The 15,007-nt window shown below is 45.7% G+C and overlaps 1 protein-coding gene across 1 annotated transcript; it reads left to right on the top strand.

Annotated features, from left to right (window-relative positions):
• The first annotated feature begins 272 nt into the window (after window positions 1-272).
• On the top strand, window positions 273-14,663 carry FAM241A (family with sequence similarity 241 member A). The gene is made up of 2 exons (XM_082759035.1): window positions 273-411; window positions 10,488-14,663. Exons 1-2 carry the CDS (start codon window positions 316-318, stop codon window positions 10,731-10,733), a joined length of 342 nt encoding a protein of 113 aa, XP_082615161.1. The 5' UTR covers window positions 273-315; the 3' UTR covers window positions 10,734-14,663.
• Window positions 14,664-15,007: the final 344 nt, after the last annotated feature.

The following is a 15,007-nucleotide window of genomic DNA, read 5'->3' as shown; positions in this document are numbered from 1 at the left end:
GCGGGTGGGAATCCCGCTGGTCTCAAGCGGGACGGGGCTGGGACCGGGATTAGGGCTTGGGCTGGGGTCGGGGTTGGGGTCAGGACCGCAGCCACACAGCCCCAACCCGTGGGGAGCCAAGGCCCAGGCTCAGCCCCGGCTCCGCCCCGCGGCGAGGAGGAGCCGGGAGCGGGCGGCTCCGCTCGGCGCTGCGGGAGGAAGCACCGCCTTCCTCCTCCTCCTCCTCCTCCTCCTCCTCCTCCTCCTCCTCGTCTTGCTGCTGCTGCTGCTGCTGCTGCTGCTGCTGCTGCTCGGCCACCGCCGCCCCGAGGAGCCATGGGCTCGGCGGCCGAGCTGCTGCCGCCGCCGCCCGGGGAATGCGAGCGGGAGGCGGCGGAGCCCGCCCGGCACCGGCGGTGCCCAGCGGAGCAGGTCGGTGGTGGCGGGGCTGCGGGGGGCTGCAGGGGGCTAGGACCCACACCCACACCCACAGCCACCCCCCGACAGACAGACAGACAGACACCCCCCGACACACGTCCCCTGCCCCGGGGCCCCCGCTGGGCTCGCTCTGGGGGCGTCCCCGTGCCTGGAGCCCCTGCTGCCCCCTAGGGCAGGGTTCGGCCCCTGGCTGCAGATCGCTGCTCTCAGCGCACCTTTATTGACGTTCGTGTTTGCTTTTCTATTTTTAATGCTTAATTAGAATGAGCTGCTCTAAACCCCTCGAGGATAGCCAAGGGAGAGAAATGCGGTATCGCCAGTAATTGGAGCGGGGCGAGCGGAGCTGCCGGAGTGCATCCTGAGCTAACTTTCAGACAGATTTCTTTAATTCCATAGTTACTTGTGCTGGAAGCCTGTATAGGCTAGCCCTGTCTGCATTGAACCAGAAAGGAGCCTTTTCACGGCTAGAAATAGCTTAGCATTTGAAACCATGGTGGCACTGACAGCCAGAAGCACTCCACTTCTGGTGGACACAGAGAGAGGTTTATCTCGGTGAATGGTTTTCCTCGGTGGCCGTTCCCGTAAGCCTGTGTGCCCTTCTGCTCCCTTCCCTGGCAAAAGGGGCAGAGCAGGAGGGCACCTGGACGTGGGGTTGTGCAGGACGCGCTGAGAGGCGCAGCAGTGCCAGCCCATGAGTGGGATGCAGCAGGAGGTGAGTGAGAAGCGCTGCCCGGCTCCAGGTCTGTCCCATCACCAAAGCCACCCTCAGGTTGGTCTCGGCTGTCTCTCCTCCAGGCCTTGGCCCCTCTTGAAGCCGGGGAGTCTCCAGGCACATTGGTGCGGCTGCAGGAGCAGTGCAGCAGGAGGCCATCCAGGCTGGAGAACCACTTGCCCTGCTGCTAAAAGTGTTTCGAAATGAGCTTGGCGAAGGCGCCGCTCGAGCGGCCAACCCTCCCCTAAGTTGAGGCATCGCATGTGGATAGCCAGGCAGAGCTTTTAAATAGGCTGTGAGGAAAAGAGAGGAAATGCTTTCCATTTACTGGAAATGTGCCACTGTTGTTAAAAGTGTGTGGTGCTGTGTTTTTTTCTGCATACTGGGGTGCCAGCACTGGGACAAATGATAAACCCAATTTAGAAATCGGGAATATCAATTGCCTTCACTTAAAATAGCTAATGAACTATATGAAAACATATATAACCATGGGAATATACTATATAATAGTAAAAGTAATCATAACTTGTAAATATGAGTATTTTATTTTCATGTGTATGTGGGGAAGGAGAATCTGGAGTTAGCAGTAGCAAGACCTGCTGCAAACTTGGGCTTCAAGAAAAGCAGAAAAAGCAGAAAGGCCAAGGTGCTCTTAAAGTAAAGAAGTAGGCGAGAGCAAATTCTTTGGCCTTTTACGAGAGTTTTTTAAGTGATGACCTGGGGCTGGTACTATTTTTTCCGCATTTCCTCCCAAATGAACTCACTTTATGTAAGACCCTACCTACTGGTACAATTCTAAAATAATGCCTTCCTGATTAGCAGGACATAAATAATACTATATGCAGTCTCTTTTTTTTTTTATTATTATTTTTTTTATGAGAATAGTCTCTAGGAAATCTATTTATGAAGTGCCAAACCCTCTGGCTGTAATATTGTACTGAAGCTTATTACGGTAAGGACAGCAAGGACCTGCCTAATGAAGTTAGTGAGAGGTACGTTTTTAAAAGACTAAAAGGGTGTGTTACTAAATGTCGTACATGGCCTATGAAATTCATTACTGCAGTAGGCTGTAGAGTTACCTGCTTCAGCGATTAAAATAAAAGCTGAACCAGACGATAATGTGATTAATATTCTTGGTAGGTTTGCATGCAAAGATGAGAATGATTAAACTTTGAAGCACTGCGGGGCCAGGGTTGTTTTCTTCCACCGTTCTTCTATTACACTGCTGGTGTGACAATATTGTAAATGTTATCAGGTTAAGCCACGAAATGGGAGTAGAAAGGTGAAATAAACGGTGATGTGTGATAACAAAAGGTGAGGCAAAAGTCCCGTGTTACGGTAGGAGGTGAGGTAGCATTAGCAGCAGACACAGTGCCTGAGGTGTTTATAGGGACTTGGAAGCCAACCTGTGTTGGCTTTCAGTGCAGGTAAATTCTCGTGCTTTAAAAGCAGGGTGAATGAGGGTGGCTGACCTGCTATGACTCTGTGAACTGTCAGCTATAACTGATGCTGGTAAAGGCAGGGTTCAGGAGACTTCCAGGGGCAAGCGTGAAATCTCTGCTCAGCTCACACCAGACCAGTTTTGTTTTCAGTAGCCTTCTGTCATCAAACTGTTTTGCAGGAGAAAGAAATTCCGTGAATATATACATCTTTTTTCTTTTTTTCTCATAGATAAACCTGTACTAAGAATGTTCTGTCTAGGCTGTAATGGGTTTACCCTCTTGTAATCTGTTTAAGTTGAGGGCAATGGCAAAATTCCAGGTTTGCTTCACTGAAGCTGAGATTTCCACCTTGAGCTGGCTGAAGATAAACAGAATCCCAAGTGTTGTCAGACAGCTAAGCTAAACCATCCTCCTAGATGGTATCTAAATGTGGAGCTAGTATGCAATGTGTGTATTCACACGTAGCTAAATTAGCTTACAGTCATCCTTTTATTAGCCTGTGTTTCTGACTTTTTGGGTTGCTTTATTATTTTGAACAGCATTTGTCTCTGTAAATGGAGTATTTTACCTCTTAATAGATGGATTCAGCTTTAGAAGAATTATTATTAAAAAAAAAATCGGTGTTGCCCATCACGAATTATGTTGAATATGTGTGGATATCTTAGCTGAAGGTTTTCAAGTCCTGAACTTTTTGAGTAAGTTTCCAGTATACTGCATCCCTAGTATTTCTCCAGGAGGGAAAGAACCAGGCGTGACAAAATTGGAGGGTGCTTTCAACAGCATCATGGTCTCTGTGGTAGAAATGTTTCATTCTCCTGTAGCACACTGACTGCACCACAGATCTGTACTACGTTGCCTGGAACTACTGAGTTTCAGTCACAAGTCAGCAGGGGACGGGAACGTTTTTAAGTAAACTTGTATGCATGGCAACCGTGGTGCCAAAGGCTAGAAACTTACTTCTAATTTATTCTGCACCAAGGTAAGATGAAAATTGTAGGCTTTTCCTGCTTGCCTTCCTTGGGATTTGTTTCCAAACTGAAAATAGCAATACCTGGCAGGAAGGGCTTATTCCAAAATTTGTTCTGGATCTCCTAGAGACTTATCTGTATTGCAGAGGTTCATAACTACACAGTAATAGCTTTCTAAAAATCATGATTGGGTTTTCTGAGCGTTGGTAGTGTTTTAAGAAAAAACAAGCCTTCAGGTGTACTTGTAGCACCTGCACGAGGTAGCATAGCATGCTCTGCTTTAATAGTATGGAGGTCCTACTTTGTCAAAAACAAAAGTGTTCTGGAGAAAGAGGCAAACTGAAGTGTCTCCTCCCTAGGAGGAAATACTATAACCATTGCTGCAGCTCACAAGCCAGAGGATTCACACCAGGCTGACCGTACAGCGGGCTGCAACCCTTCTGCTGGCTCGAGCAGACCGCTTTGAGCGGGGAAACCTTGATAAAACAAAATCCTGTGGACATTGCTGCTAGGTGCAAGGCAAAGATGGTTGGAAATGCTTTTTGGTCTGGTCCCTGGGAGAAATCGGGGTATGGCTGGGATGGGGTCATGGGGACAGCAGGAGGAGCACCTTGTGCAGCCGAGGGGAGGGCACGGGCAGGCAGCAGCATCCCGTGCCAGGGGAGGGAGGCAGCCTCTCCTCTGGCCTCCCGTACCCGTGTTTGGCTGCAGCACTCTCACGTTCGCTGCCGAAATAGTGGGGGAGCTAATACATCGCTCTTGCTTCTCTTATGTTGTTGCTTGTTTCTATAGAAACATCTTGTTTCTATGTCGTGAATGGTGCCTAGGTTCTTTCTGTGACACCGACGTTAACCCAATCTTCATTCTGCAAGTTTTCATTGAAACTCCCAGTTACAGGATGCTACTGCTATCGATAGCTATTGTGAAGTAGTTCTAGTATTAAGATTTCCTCTATGTTTGTTGCATTCCCTCCTCCCTCCACCCTAGGAACACATCGAACTTAGTTTTTCCACTGCCTTGTTTTTCATTTGGAAGTGATTTATGACTTTTCCCCCCCCCCCCTCGTTTTCTAATCTATTAATATTTTAATATTTACATATCAGATTAAAGTTAACCTGCAGAAATGAGCCTGGGCTGATGTTCTCCAGACAGTTTAAATGAAGTGTGTTTTCTTAATAGTCTGCTGGCTGCGTGTCAAGATGTTTTTACCACGTAGTTACAAGGTCACACACTAAACATTAGTTACGTGCGAGTGAGTATCGTGTAGGGATGCAGTTTTCTTCCCGCTACAATAGAAGAGGAAGGAAGGAAGGAAAAAAAAAGAAACTTTCCAGTAAAGTTATTTGCCATTCTTGGGCAAATTTCACCTTTAAAAAGGCTGTCCATGGCAATACACTGGGCCATGAATATGTGGGAAATCGGGTATTTCATTCCTCCTCGACTGAGGTGGCTGGCAGCCATCCGATAGCAGCAGCTGTGCCATGGTTGCTCTGCGCAGAAGCTGGGCTCTCCTTTTGGAGGGAAAGGGAGCTTGTGGTTTCGTCTGGCATAGCCTCTGTCATCTGCTTGCTTTCTTCTCATATTTTTGAGTAAGATTGAGCTCAAAGTATTTTCAGTTTTAGTTTTCAATCTCTGGAAGGAGATGACTTTGTGAAGGTGTCTTTTCTGTGCCTCAGTGTCTAGCTTTCAAAACTAGAGGAGTATTTTTCAGGAGGTACGCGTGTTGCCAAAGCCATGTCTTAGTGGCTTTTTTGACACTGAAGTACGTGTGGGCTTCAGCTGTCAGACACAACACCTGTTCCCTGCAGTAAAAATAGACACGAGTGGAGGAAAATAGACCGTGAGAACTTAAATGCTGCAGAAGAAACTTTTTATATTAAAAAAAAAAAAAGTGCAGGTGTATATATGAGAGCAAGTTTATTGATTACAGATTCTTAGTGTTTCGTTTAGATGCTGTTAAACACATTCGTTATTAAATTCCAAAGGGGGTTCTTTCCTATCTGATATGGAAATAATTGTCTTAAACATGCCCTCTCTTTTTCTTTTATAACAGTAAATGTGACCGGTTATGATCTGAGGCGTGTTAGAAACAGTTTGGAGACACGGCTGCTTTTGTGTTTGAGGTGAACTTGATGGATACCTTTTTTCCTCCTTCCCTCTCTTTTACTTCTTCCCCACCAGCCCAGCAGCATGTTTCCAAACTGCACAAGGTATTTCACAACCCTTTACGTCCACAGCACATGGAGGGCAATTATGTGCCCGGTCCATTAGGCTTCTTTCCCTTCCATTGTGGGAGCTCACATCTGTGTAATGCTCTTTTGGGCAGCTGATGCAAGCAGCGAGGAGCTGACAGAGTTGAACTCAGCCTGGTGGTGTTGCTTAGCTGAGTGCATGTGGGAATTTTTCAAGGTGTCCGAGCAACAGAAGGCTCTTAGGACTTCTTCAGGTCATTAATCGTGAGAAATAGGAAGCAGGATGTTACTTGGTTTGCTTTGAATGTTGTACCTTCAGAGTGGTTGCATTAAAGAAAAAAAAAAAAAAGATTCTTTAGGTGGAATAGATTCCTTACATTCATCCACTCCATCCTGCTGCAGGACAGAAGCTGCTCAGCTTCATCCATTTATTTGACTCAAGTCAGTTATTTGGGATTTTTCTACACGTGTGCACCCCACACAAAACAAGCCAGGTATGTTGGGCAGGCGCATGGCCCCTCCAGACCTGTTTCTGACCTGCATCCTCCGGGGGCTCAGGAAGCAATAAAATACAGTCTGCAAGTCATCAGTGGTGGGCACTGAGGAAAAAAGACCTGAGCGTGTTACACTTCAGAGGTGCCTTAAAGGACAGTGAGAAGTTCAGTGCTAAATTTACCCTCCTCTCCTAGTGAACACAGGTGAGGCCTTTCAAAGGTGTTTTTTTGGGGAGGGTCATATTCTTAGAGCACCTCGTGCCTCTCTGCATGAGGTAAGCTCAGGAAAGGCGCTGCTACCAGACTGATAGCAAACAGCCCCCGCTCGTCACCTGGAAAACGCAGAGGTCCCGTGGGCTTTCCCGAGCTTGGGTAGCTTGGATGTGAGCGAACGTGATGGGAGTCTGCCATGAGCTCAGGTAGCGGTCAGCATACGGATAACTTTGTGGGTTATGTTGATGACAGACGTGGTGGGTAAAGCCCCCGCCAGATGTTCAGTGGGCTGAGCTGACTTCACCTTTTCTGCTGCTCTAAGGCTAGGCCAGCAACACATCCCGTTACAGGGAGGGTTTTTCGGCACTGCTTGAGGGAATGGGGAGCACACGCTGCACGGGGGGCTGGCAGAGCTCGTGCTCAGCATCTGCTCTGCGGGCTCTTCAGAGACTTTTACTCTGAAAAAAAAATAAAAGGTCCTTTCCTGGCATCCTGCCTCAGGGAGGGGTTCAACGGGTTCTCCTTCGAGCATCTAAAGCCCTGAGCCGTTTGGCTTTAGCATCTGGGTACAATTTGGTTCCAGCCTTCCTGCAGTAAGGTTTGTCAGGCTTGGATCTTTGAGCCCCGCCTTCTCGCCAGGAAATTGCGAGAGGCAGTGAACAACAGCTTTCCAGCTGAAAGTACCTCATTTTGAGCACAGAGGTTTACTTCAGAACACCAAAAATCTGAAGAGCCGACAGAAAGCGGGGCGGTGCAGACAGCGCCGTGGGCTCGTGACCAGCACTTCCCCTTTCGTTCCACGTGAGAGCTCTGCGTTTAATTGTAAATAACTTCACGCCAACATAGAAACCAAGCGCTGAACATGTGAAAAGGAGAAAACAGAATTATCACAGTATTCATTTGAGAGCGTTTAAGGAATATAAAATGAGAAGGAAATTGAGGCAGTGAAGCCCTACGCAGCGGCTGTACCGTTGTATAAAGAAATACATTAACGTAACTTGGTTAAGGGGCTTGATGGTCCCATTAAGCCTAAAATAACATCGCTTAGGTTTAAAATTAATTTAAATTACAGTAAACAGTAATTCATTACAGCAGTTGGATAAGAAACATTAGGTCAGGGAACAAATTCAATCGGCATTGCTAATAGTTTGCTTTTAGCTCCGTTCAAGCAGTGGAGTGCCATCCTGTGTTATCCTTCAGGAATAATCCTTGGTGTTTAGTGAGGAGGGGAGAGACGTGGGGTGCTGCTGTCTCTGTTAGCAGGTGTTGTGGGTGTGCAGCCACCTGTATCTCCGGTTGCACTTCTGTTCCCACAGCCCCTCCGGCATTCTCCGTTGCTCCTGTGTTTCAAACAGTGAGGAAAGGCAAGCAGGTCACTGGAGACGAGGTGGATCTCTTCCCTGACCTCCTGCAGTTTGGCAAATAAAGTCTGGCGGTGCCCCCACTCGTTAGCTACCAGGGGAAGAGCTGCTGTAAAGCCTCAAATGCTTGCTTTCTCTGTAGCTGTTGCAGGTAAAGAAATTCCCTCTGCTCCCTTTTTATAGGCAAAAAAAAAATCCTTAAAAGATGAAGTTAGGAAACCAAATCTGTGTTGTTGGTTTTTAAAACAGCAACATTGGAACAGAAACTTTTTTTTTCTCTTGCTTTTTAATGGGAAAGCTTTGTGCTGTTTTGTTGGAGAGGGATCTGGTGAGTACATCTCTCTTCCCTTGTTTTTCTTTTGTGGCAATGTCTCTCTAGCCGCAGGCTGATTCACCAAGACTTAGTCCAGCGGGAGCTGAGACAACAGGGAGCTGGGTGCCTACTGAAGGCAGCCACCATCTAAAAATGTTTGGAAAAGTTCTTAAGGGAAAAAAAGGAGATATTTGGTTCTGAGGATGTGGTCAGAGATACGGGCACACCTGTATAACTGTACACAGTTGTACTGTCTCACTGAAAATCAGTAAGAGAAGAACTAGCTGCAGTGTTAAAAGCTTTTCTAACGCTTCCTCTTGTAGCTGTTTGGGGTATTGTGACATTACTGGTGCTTGCCCGGATGGTCTTCTTTTAGTTCCACCTCTGAAGAAACCTGCGTGTCCAGTATGTAAAATGAATATGCAGTAATGAAGAGAAGTATGCCCTCTGTGTTGTAGAGTCTCCTTGCCGAGAAGCACGCTTCGTGTAAGTGCTCTGGGGATTCACAAATCCACCCTGGTTTGGGAAGGAGAGGTTGTCCAGGTGGAGCGGAGCTGGAGCTCCCCCGACTCACTCTGGGAGGCTTCCAGCAGGGTGAGGAGTGCTGTCAGCGATCCACAGCCACAAAAAGGATTTGCTTGTTAATTTGGGTTTCCTCTCCCGGTTGCAGTGGCTGCTAGCTTGACACCCAAGCTACTTCTCTGGCACATGTAGTGGTTTCTCTGCGTGCATGAGATGTTTCTCTCAGGCGTGGTCTCTGTACCACTTGACGAGAGCTGTTCTCTGCTCTCCTCCTCCGTCCCAGAGGATGGATGTTTCCTTCCCAACACATCCCTTCTCTTTTCCCTAATCGTTGTGATCAATTCACCACTTACGCTAATAGTACGGCGCTTCTGCTGTGTCCCCCAGTGCTCTGTGAGGAGAGGAACGAGAGCTGCTGTGCAAATGCCTCGTTCCTAAGGCAGCAAGCACCCTGCCACTCGGAGCCTGCTCCGGCAAGCCTGGGCTTACTTACCAAAGAGGCTCTACCTTTCCTGGAGAGGCTGATGTTGAAACACTGGAATTGAAGAGAAATTAATAGCTGCTTGAATTATTAGCACTATTAAGGGCAAAACGCTGAAAAATGGAGGTTTCATATCCACTGAGGTGGGGCAGAAATGACCTGTGCTTGAGAAGCGGGCTGAAAAGTGGAGAGGTGGGCGGCTGTCGGTGTGTACCACCAAGCGCTGCGATTCTCCAAGGTTAGACTCCTCTGCAGAAACACACACAAATTGAATACAACACCCCTTACTGTTCAGGCTTCCTGCACCCCTCCCTTTCTGGGATTCAGTGCCAAAGCTTAAACCAAAATCTTTATGTGAATATGCAAATAAGAAACTACCCAAGCACACACAGCTGAGGGACTGCAGGCTTTTGTTTGTTTTCAATTGTTTGTTTTTGTTTTTTTTTTTTCCCCCAGTAGCAGCTGTGGTGGTTTGCCCAACCTTCAGTCGGGCACGTTATGGCCTGAAGTTTGGCTTAGAAAAAAAAGGCACTGGTTGGTTTGCTGCGGGAACGGGAATTCACTTTGTCTTGCTGTGGGCAGGGTTTGTGTTTCCTACCAAGACTGTGCCGTGTAACCAGGGACGCCAAGCAGGTTTCATCTGTGGAGACGTAATTGAAGGTGCACGTGTGCTTGGAATCCAGGAGTGAACTAATTGCACGTAGGGTTTACAGGCAATTTGGTGGACTTATTGATCAGCTGACTGAAATATTGATGAGTAGCTGCTGTTTGTGTTTGCATTGCTGCCTAATGGAAGGATTAGCAAACTCATGTTCATCATCTTGAAAGTGTGCTCGCCCCGTCATACCCAAACACCAGGCGGTAAGGGTTTGTGCACAGCATCTCTGGACGTTGGGGAATTACAGAGGGGATTTCAAGCTCTCTAATCTAGTTACAATACACATGTTGAAACAGTGCCTTTGATGCATGTTTTTTTGCTGTGAACCATGCTACCTTCATCTCAAGATGTTCTTTTGCCGTGCTGTGAACTTGCCCCATCATTTTCCATTTTGGGAATGCTGCAGAGCTTTCTCTCTCTCTGCTGTGTTTCCTGGTACCACCACTTTGGTCTGTCTTCCCGTGTCCACCTTGCACTATTTTCTGTGCACTATTTTACATGCCCCGAGTTCAGACCAGGCAGTCTCATCCTTCACGCTGTACCCAAGTCACAAGCTGCAAAGCCTTTTCAGCTTCTCGATCTAAGGAGTAAATTATAGTGTGTATATCCTGTGTTTACGCATTAAAATATAAACTGCTGAGCCTTGCTCACATGAATCATGGTAATATGAACTGATTGTACAATATATTCCTTAATTTTGTCTTCTACCCGCAGGTCCAACAAGAACAAAGAAACCACACCGCAGAACCCGTAATAGATGATTATAAAAAGATGGGGACTCTCTTCGGTGAACTAAACAAAAGCCTTATCAGAATAGGCTTCACAAGGATGTACTTTGGAGAACGGATAGTAGAGCCCGTAATTATTATATTCTTCTGGGTCATGCTCTGGTTCGTTGGCTTACAAGCTCTGGGACTAGTTGCTGTTCTGTGCCTTGTCATTATTTATGTACAACAGTAAGGTTTTACAGATGCCTGTTGGATTATGTATTTAAACGCTGTCACCATCTCGGTGGATTTGTGAGTTTAAGTAAATGGGTGGCACATCGAAAGCTGCAAAGCTTTGAATTGTGTTTTGCTGAACTTCTGAGGTGTGGGATGGGGGTGAACTAAAATTGTCAATTCAAAGCAAAGTCAGTAGTTCTGCTACAGCTTCGAAGGGCAAAAAATGAGCCGTTCTTCATATAATGGTGTCCAGAGTAATGTACCCTTTTCTACGCCCTTGGGGCCTTAGTCCCAGGACTGGCTTTTTATCCCCCACCCTGCAATGTTCTTGTTTTGCATAGTGAAAATTTCCTGTCTGGTTTGAAGAGGGCACTGGATGCGAGTGTCCTGCTTCATTGCCAGAGGGGCTGTGTGTGGTTTGTTCTCTGAATCTGCATAATCTGCTAGTTTGTTGCTGAAAAAGTAGATATACACGAGGGAGGCTTGCTAAGAAACCTCCAATGACAAACACTCAGAAGGTGGACACAGCTTCCTGACATGAAAGCACCTCTGCTTCAGTACAGTTTATACCAAGTTTTCCTCCAGGAAGCAAGCTACGCCAGAAAAATGCTTTTATACTAATGCTGGTGACTTCACACGAGACTTCAGCTGTTTTTTAGGGCTGGGGAGGAATCATAATCCCATTTAGCCAAATGGTCTAATGCAGCTCTGCCTCCGTTTTGGGAATGTACTCAGCTCCTGCTGCTTTTTTTTTTTTTATCTTGCTCTTCCCCTCACACCTCCTTCTGAAGACAAATATTTGGCTAATTCATGGACTTTGCAGGTAGTTTTAACTGCGGTATTGGGAATTTGCCATTCCAGACAGCGAAGCTAGCATATTGTCTGCTTCCTCTGGGGTCCTGCACAATGTGTCTGAGCTGTGCTCCCAACACGAGCGAGAAGATTTGCGTGCATAAGTAAATCAGGCTTGTTTCCTCATGCAGGACAAGATTGTCGTTGAAATCAAGGGGTCATTTTATTTAGCAGTCTTAATTGATTTATTTCCAAAACAGGCAATAAAATGTGTATCTGTAAAATACGTATCTATAGCTGGGTGTTGCAGGAAGCACGGCCGAAAGCACAACAGCCACCAGTGTGGTCAGATCATGCTCCATCTTATTGCCCGAATAGCCCAACTTTTATAGTGAACTTAACAGGGGCAGACAGTGTCTCACACAAGATTACTGGTTGAAAGCACTCAGACAAACAACTACAAGAAAACAACCCCACCTGCAAGAAAACAACCCCCTTGTGATGAGCAGTCACATAGACCTTGTCCTTGAAGCCAGCTGCTGGTAACAATATTTTTCTGAATTCCTCAATTGGGCGATGTGGGAACGCTCATGGGAACTTCTCATAGCTGCCCTGGTAGCTTGGTTTGCTCAGCTGCAGCAAGCCATGGGATCTCTGCTGTTTCAAAAATCCCTCAACAGGTGGGTGTCATGGGCAACACAAATCTGAGAATAGGATATATATATATATATATATATATATATAAAAAAATATATATATTCAAAAGTAGGTGCAAAATTCTCCCTGGCTCCCTAGGAGCCATGCCAAGGATGTATTGAGTATTTCAGAGTGAGTTGAATGTGCTCATTTAAAGGAAAATAGTAAAATGAGACAGAATCGTTACTAAATAGGCTACAAGTTTAACGTTTGTTGTACAATTTTTAACTTAATTGCTTTTTAACTTAATTACAAAGTTGGCTTCATCTATGGCAGAATGAAATTATACATTATTTAGTGATACAATATCAGGTGTGAAATTTACAGAAAACTACTTAAGCTTTTGCAGTGTTTTGTTTTGATTTTTTTCCCCTAAACATTTTTATATTAGCACTGATCAACAACAGATAGTTTTTAGTTGAAAATGCTGAGTCTTTTCCAAAGACTTTTGAAGTTAAGGGTAGCTCCCTTACGGTCCCAGCCCTGCAACTGGATTCACAAGGCAGGTTTTATGCCAGTATGGATCGTGTTGGTTGCTGGGCTCAGCTTCCAGGGCCTTTGGCCCCAGTCCTTACAGACTTTCCTGTTGGTGTACTGACTGCTGTTTAGTGCTCTGAACTTTAAGACACTTGGCTCCTTTGAAGTGGTTAGGTGCCTGAATGCCACCTGTAGAAATGTCTCAGCTGCTCTAATGAGTAGCTGTGTTGTGAGGAGTCGTGTCCCCTGTCCAGATCTGATGACCTTGACTGTGGATCGGGAGGCTCTGGGGAACTGGTGTGACTGCATGGCTGTGGGAAGAGGCCTGGGGCGTGCTTGGATGGCACCTGGTCAAACAGCCAGGCTGACGGCAGGGAGGTGTTTGACAACAGAAGGTGCTCCTAGGTGCAGGGGGTTGTTATTCGCAGCTGCAAGTCCAAAAGCAAACAGCGAGTCAGCGAGTACACACTGAACTCAGCGGCAGGAAGCTCTGTACTCAAGTGCCTATGGGTAAACTCTGGTTTTTGTTTCAAATCCTTTAGAAAGCAGAACATCTGTTTATACCTTTGCGTATTTGTATAGCTGTAATGGTGGTTTTATGTGTGTTCTTCTCCTGTATAAGGGCTATTCTACAAAAGCATCCTGTCATTTGAAATAAAATCCTTCCTTTCTTCCCATAATCAAATTACTGTTCAGAGAAGCTCATCCAATTCCTTTTGTCTTGTGGGAAAGTGTCGATGTGATCCCCTCGTTGCAGTAGCACTTGTGTGAAGACGCTGTATTGTGGCACGGCACGTGGTGTTTTTTGGAGCAGTGACTTTGTACATAAGGAATGGGGAGCAATGAACCACGGGTGTGAGTGTCGAGCTGAGGGAATTGTGTATATGCATGTAACCTCCTATTGCCTTCATCACTGTGGCTGTTTTGCTCGTGGAGTCATTTCAGTTGTTCTTTTCATGTTCATGTCTCTATACCTGCGATGTACGGAGAGGTAGCTTTTGGACTAAGGTTGTGTACGGTGAATACTTGACATTGTTTCTCTTGTGGGTAATAACGTTGTCTTTCGTAGAAGCTTTTAAACTTTTTAAAACTCAGAAGAATGGTTCTCTTCATGGAGTTAGGTTGACTGAAAATGAAGAAAACGAGCCTTGCATGAAGATACCCCTCACCTTCCACTGTCTGCCTTCTTGGTTTCATACATTCCATTGTATATAAGAATTTGCAGTCTTTTTTACTATTATTATTTTTAAAGCTATTGCTATATTGCTATATCTCCCTGCCAGCTGCAGGGAAAGAAGAGACATAAGGAATAAAGGGGACTGAGATACAGTCAGACCCTAAAGGGTGGAAAATGGAATGCAGTGAAGTGATACTTATATGGATTATAAGAAATCTGATTGTAAACCTGTGCCAAAAGTGAGGAGGAAATGGGTGAGCAGTCCTTGTGCTGTGTTCTTCCTTCCATCCAAATGTAGCTGAAGGCAGAGAGAGCAACAGGCATTCCAAGAATGTCCCTAGCTAAAAAGCAGAAGGTTCATTTAAAAAAAAAAAAAAAAAAAAGGTCACTTTTGTCTGTTTATATTGGTATTTATGATTATTGGAACTGAAAGTACCTGGATGCACCTTGGTGTAGGGACTCTATGAAGGAATTTTGTCCCCTAAGTCTGCATCAAACAACGAATGATATAATTTCTGTTGGTCAATGTAACGTATGAAAAGCTTTTTATATAACCTCTGTTTTTTAAAGGATGGACTCTTTGGTACTGTTTCACACCTGCCAAATGCATAAATGTCTGAACTACTGTGTACAGAGAAGAAACTGCACGAAGGAGAATCTTGGAGGACCCTGTTTGCACTGAAAAATCATCCCATTGAAACTGTCGTCTAAAAAGCAAAACCCACATTTCTTAAAAGCTCTGTACTAAATGAATCCTATGGAAAGCACTTTGTTACTCTTTGTAATAAAAAGTCCTGTCAACAATGAGAACCGAATTCTTTGTGGTTCTTTGTTCAAAGCTGACTCCTTTCAGATCTCCTGGTAGGCCCAGGTGAAGCAGGGCAGCATTCAGATACATGCAGAAATAGTTCACTTGCAGCTGCTGGAGAAAGCTACAGGACAAGAGCTGAATAAACTACCATGTCTCTGCGGGTGAGTGTACAGAAAGTTATGCTGAAAAGCAAAAATAGAACTAGATGTTAACAAATAATGGCAATGTGGTGCAAAGCACTTCTTATTTCCTGGCATATCTCTTAATTTTGCACCCAGTGCAGCCCTTGGAGGAACCAAACGTGGTCAGTGGTGTAAAAACTAGTGACAATTGCTGT

The sequence above is a fragment of the Aythya marila genome (assembly GCF_965140915.1).
Source record: "Aythya marila genome assembly, chromosome: 4".
NCBI lineage: Eukaryota > Metazoa > Chordata > Aves > Anseriformes > Anatidae > Aythya > Aythya marila.
The sequence above is the reverse complement of the archived record's forward strand: the minus strand, read 5'-3'. Positions and strand labels throughout refer to the sequence as shown.

What these genes read in the sequence shown, in the direction of transcription:
- FAM241A (XM_082759035.1), top strand. Translation starts at nt 316, where the DNA reads ATGGGCTCGGCGGCCGAGCTGCTGCCGCCGCCGCCCGGGGAATGCGAG. An exon ending in GGCGGTGCCCAGCGGAGCAG is followed by an intron (nt 412 to 10,487) that starts GTCGGTGGTGGC and finishes TTCTACCCGCAG; the next exon opens with GTCCAACAAGAACAAAGAAA.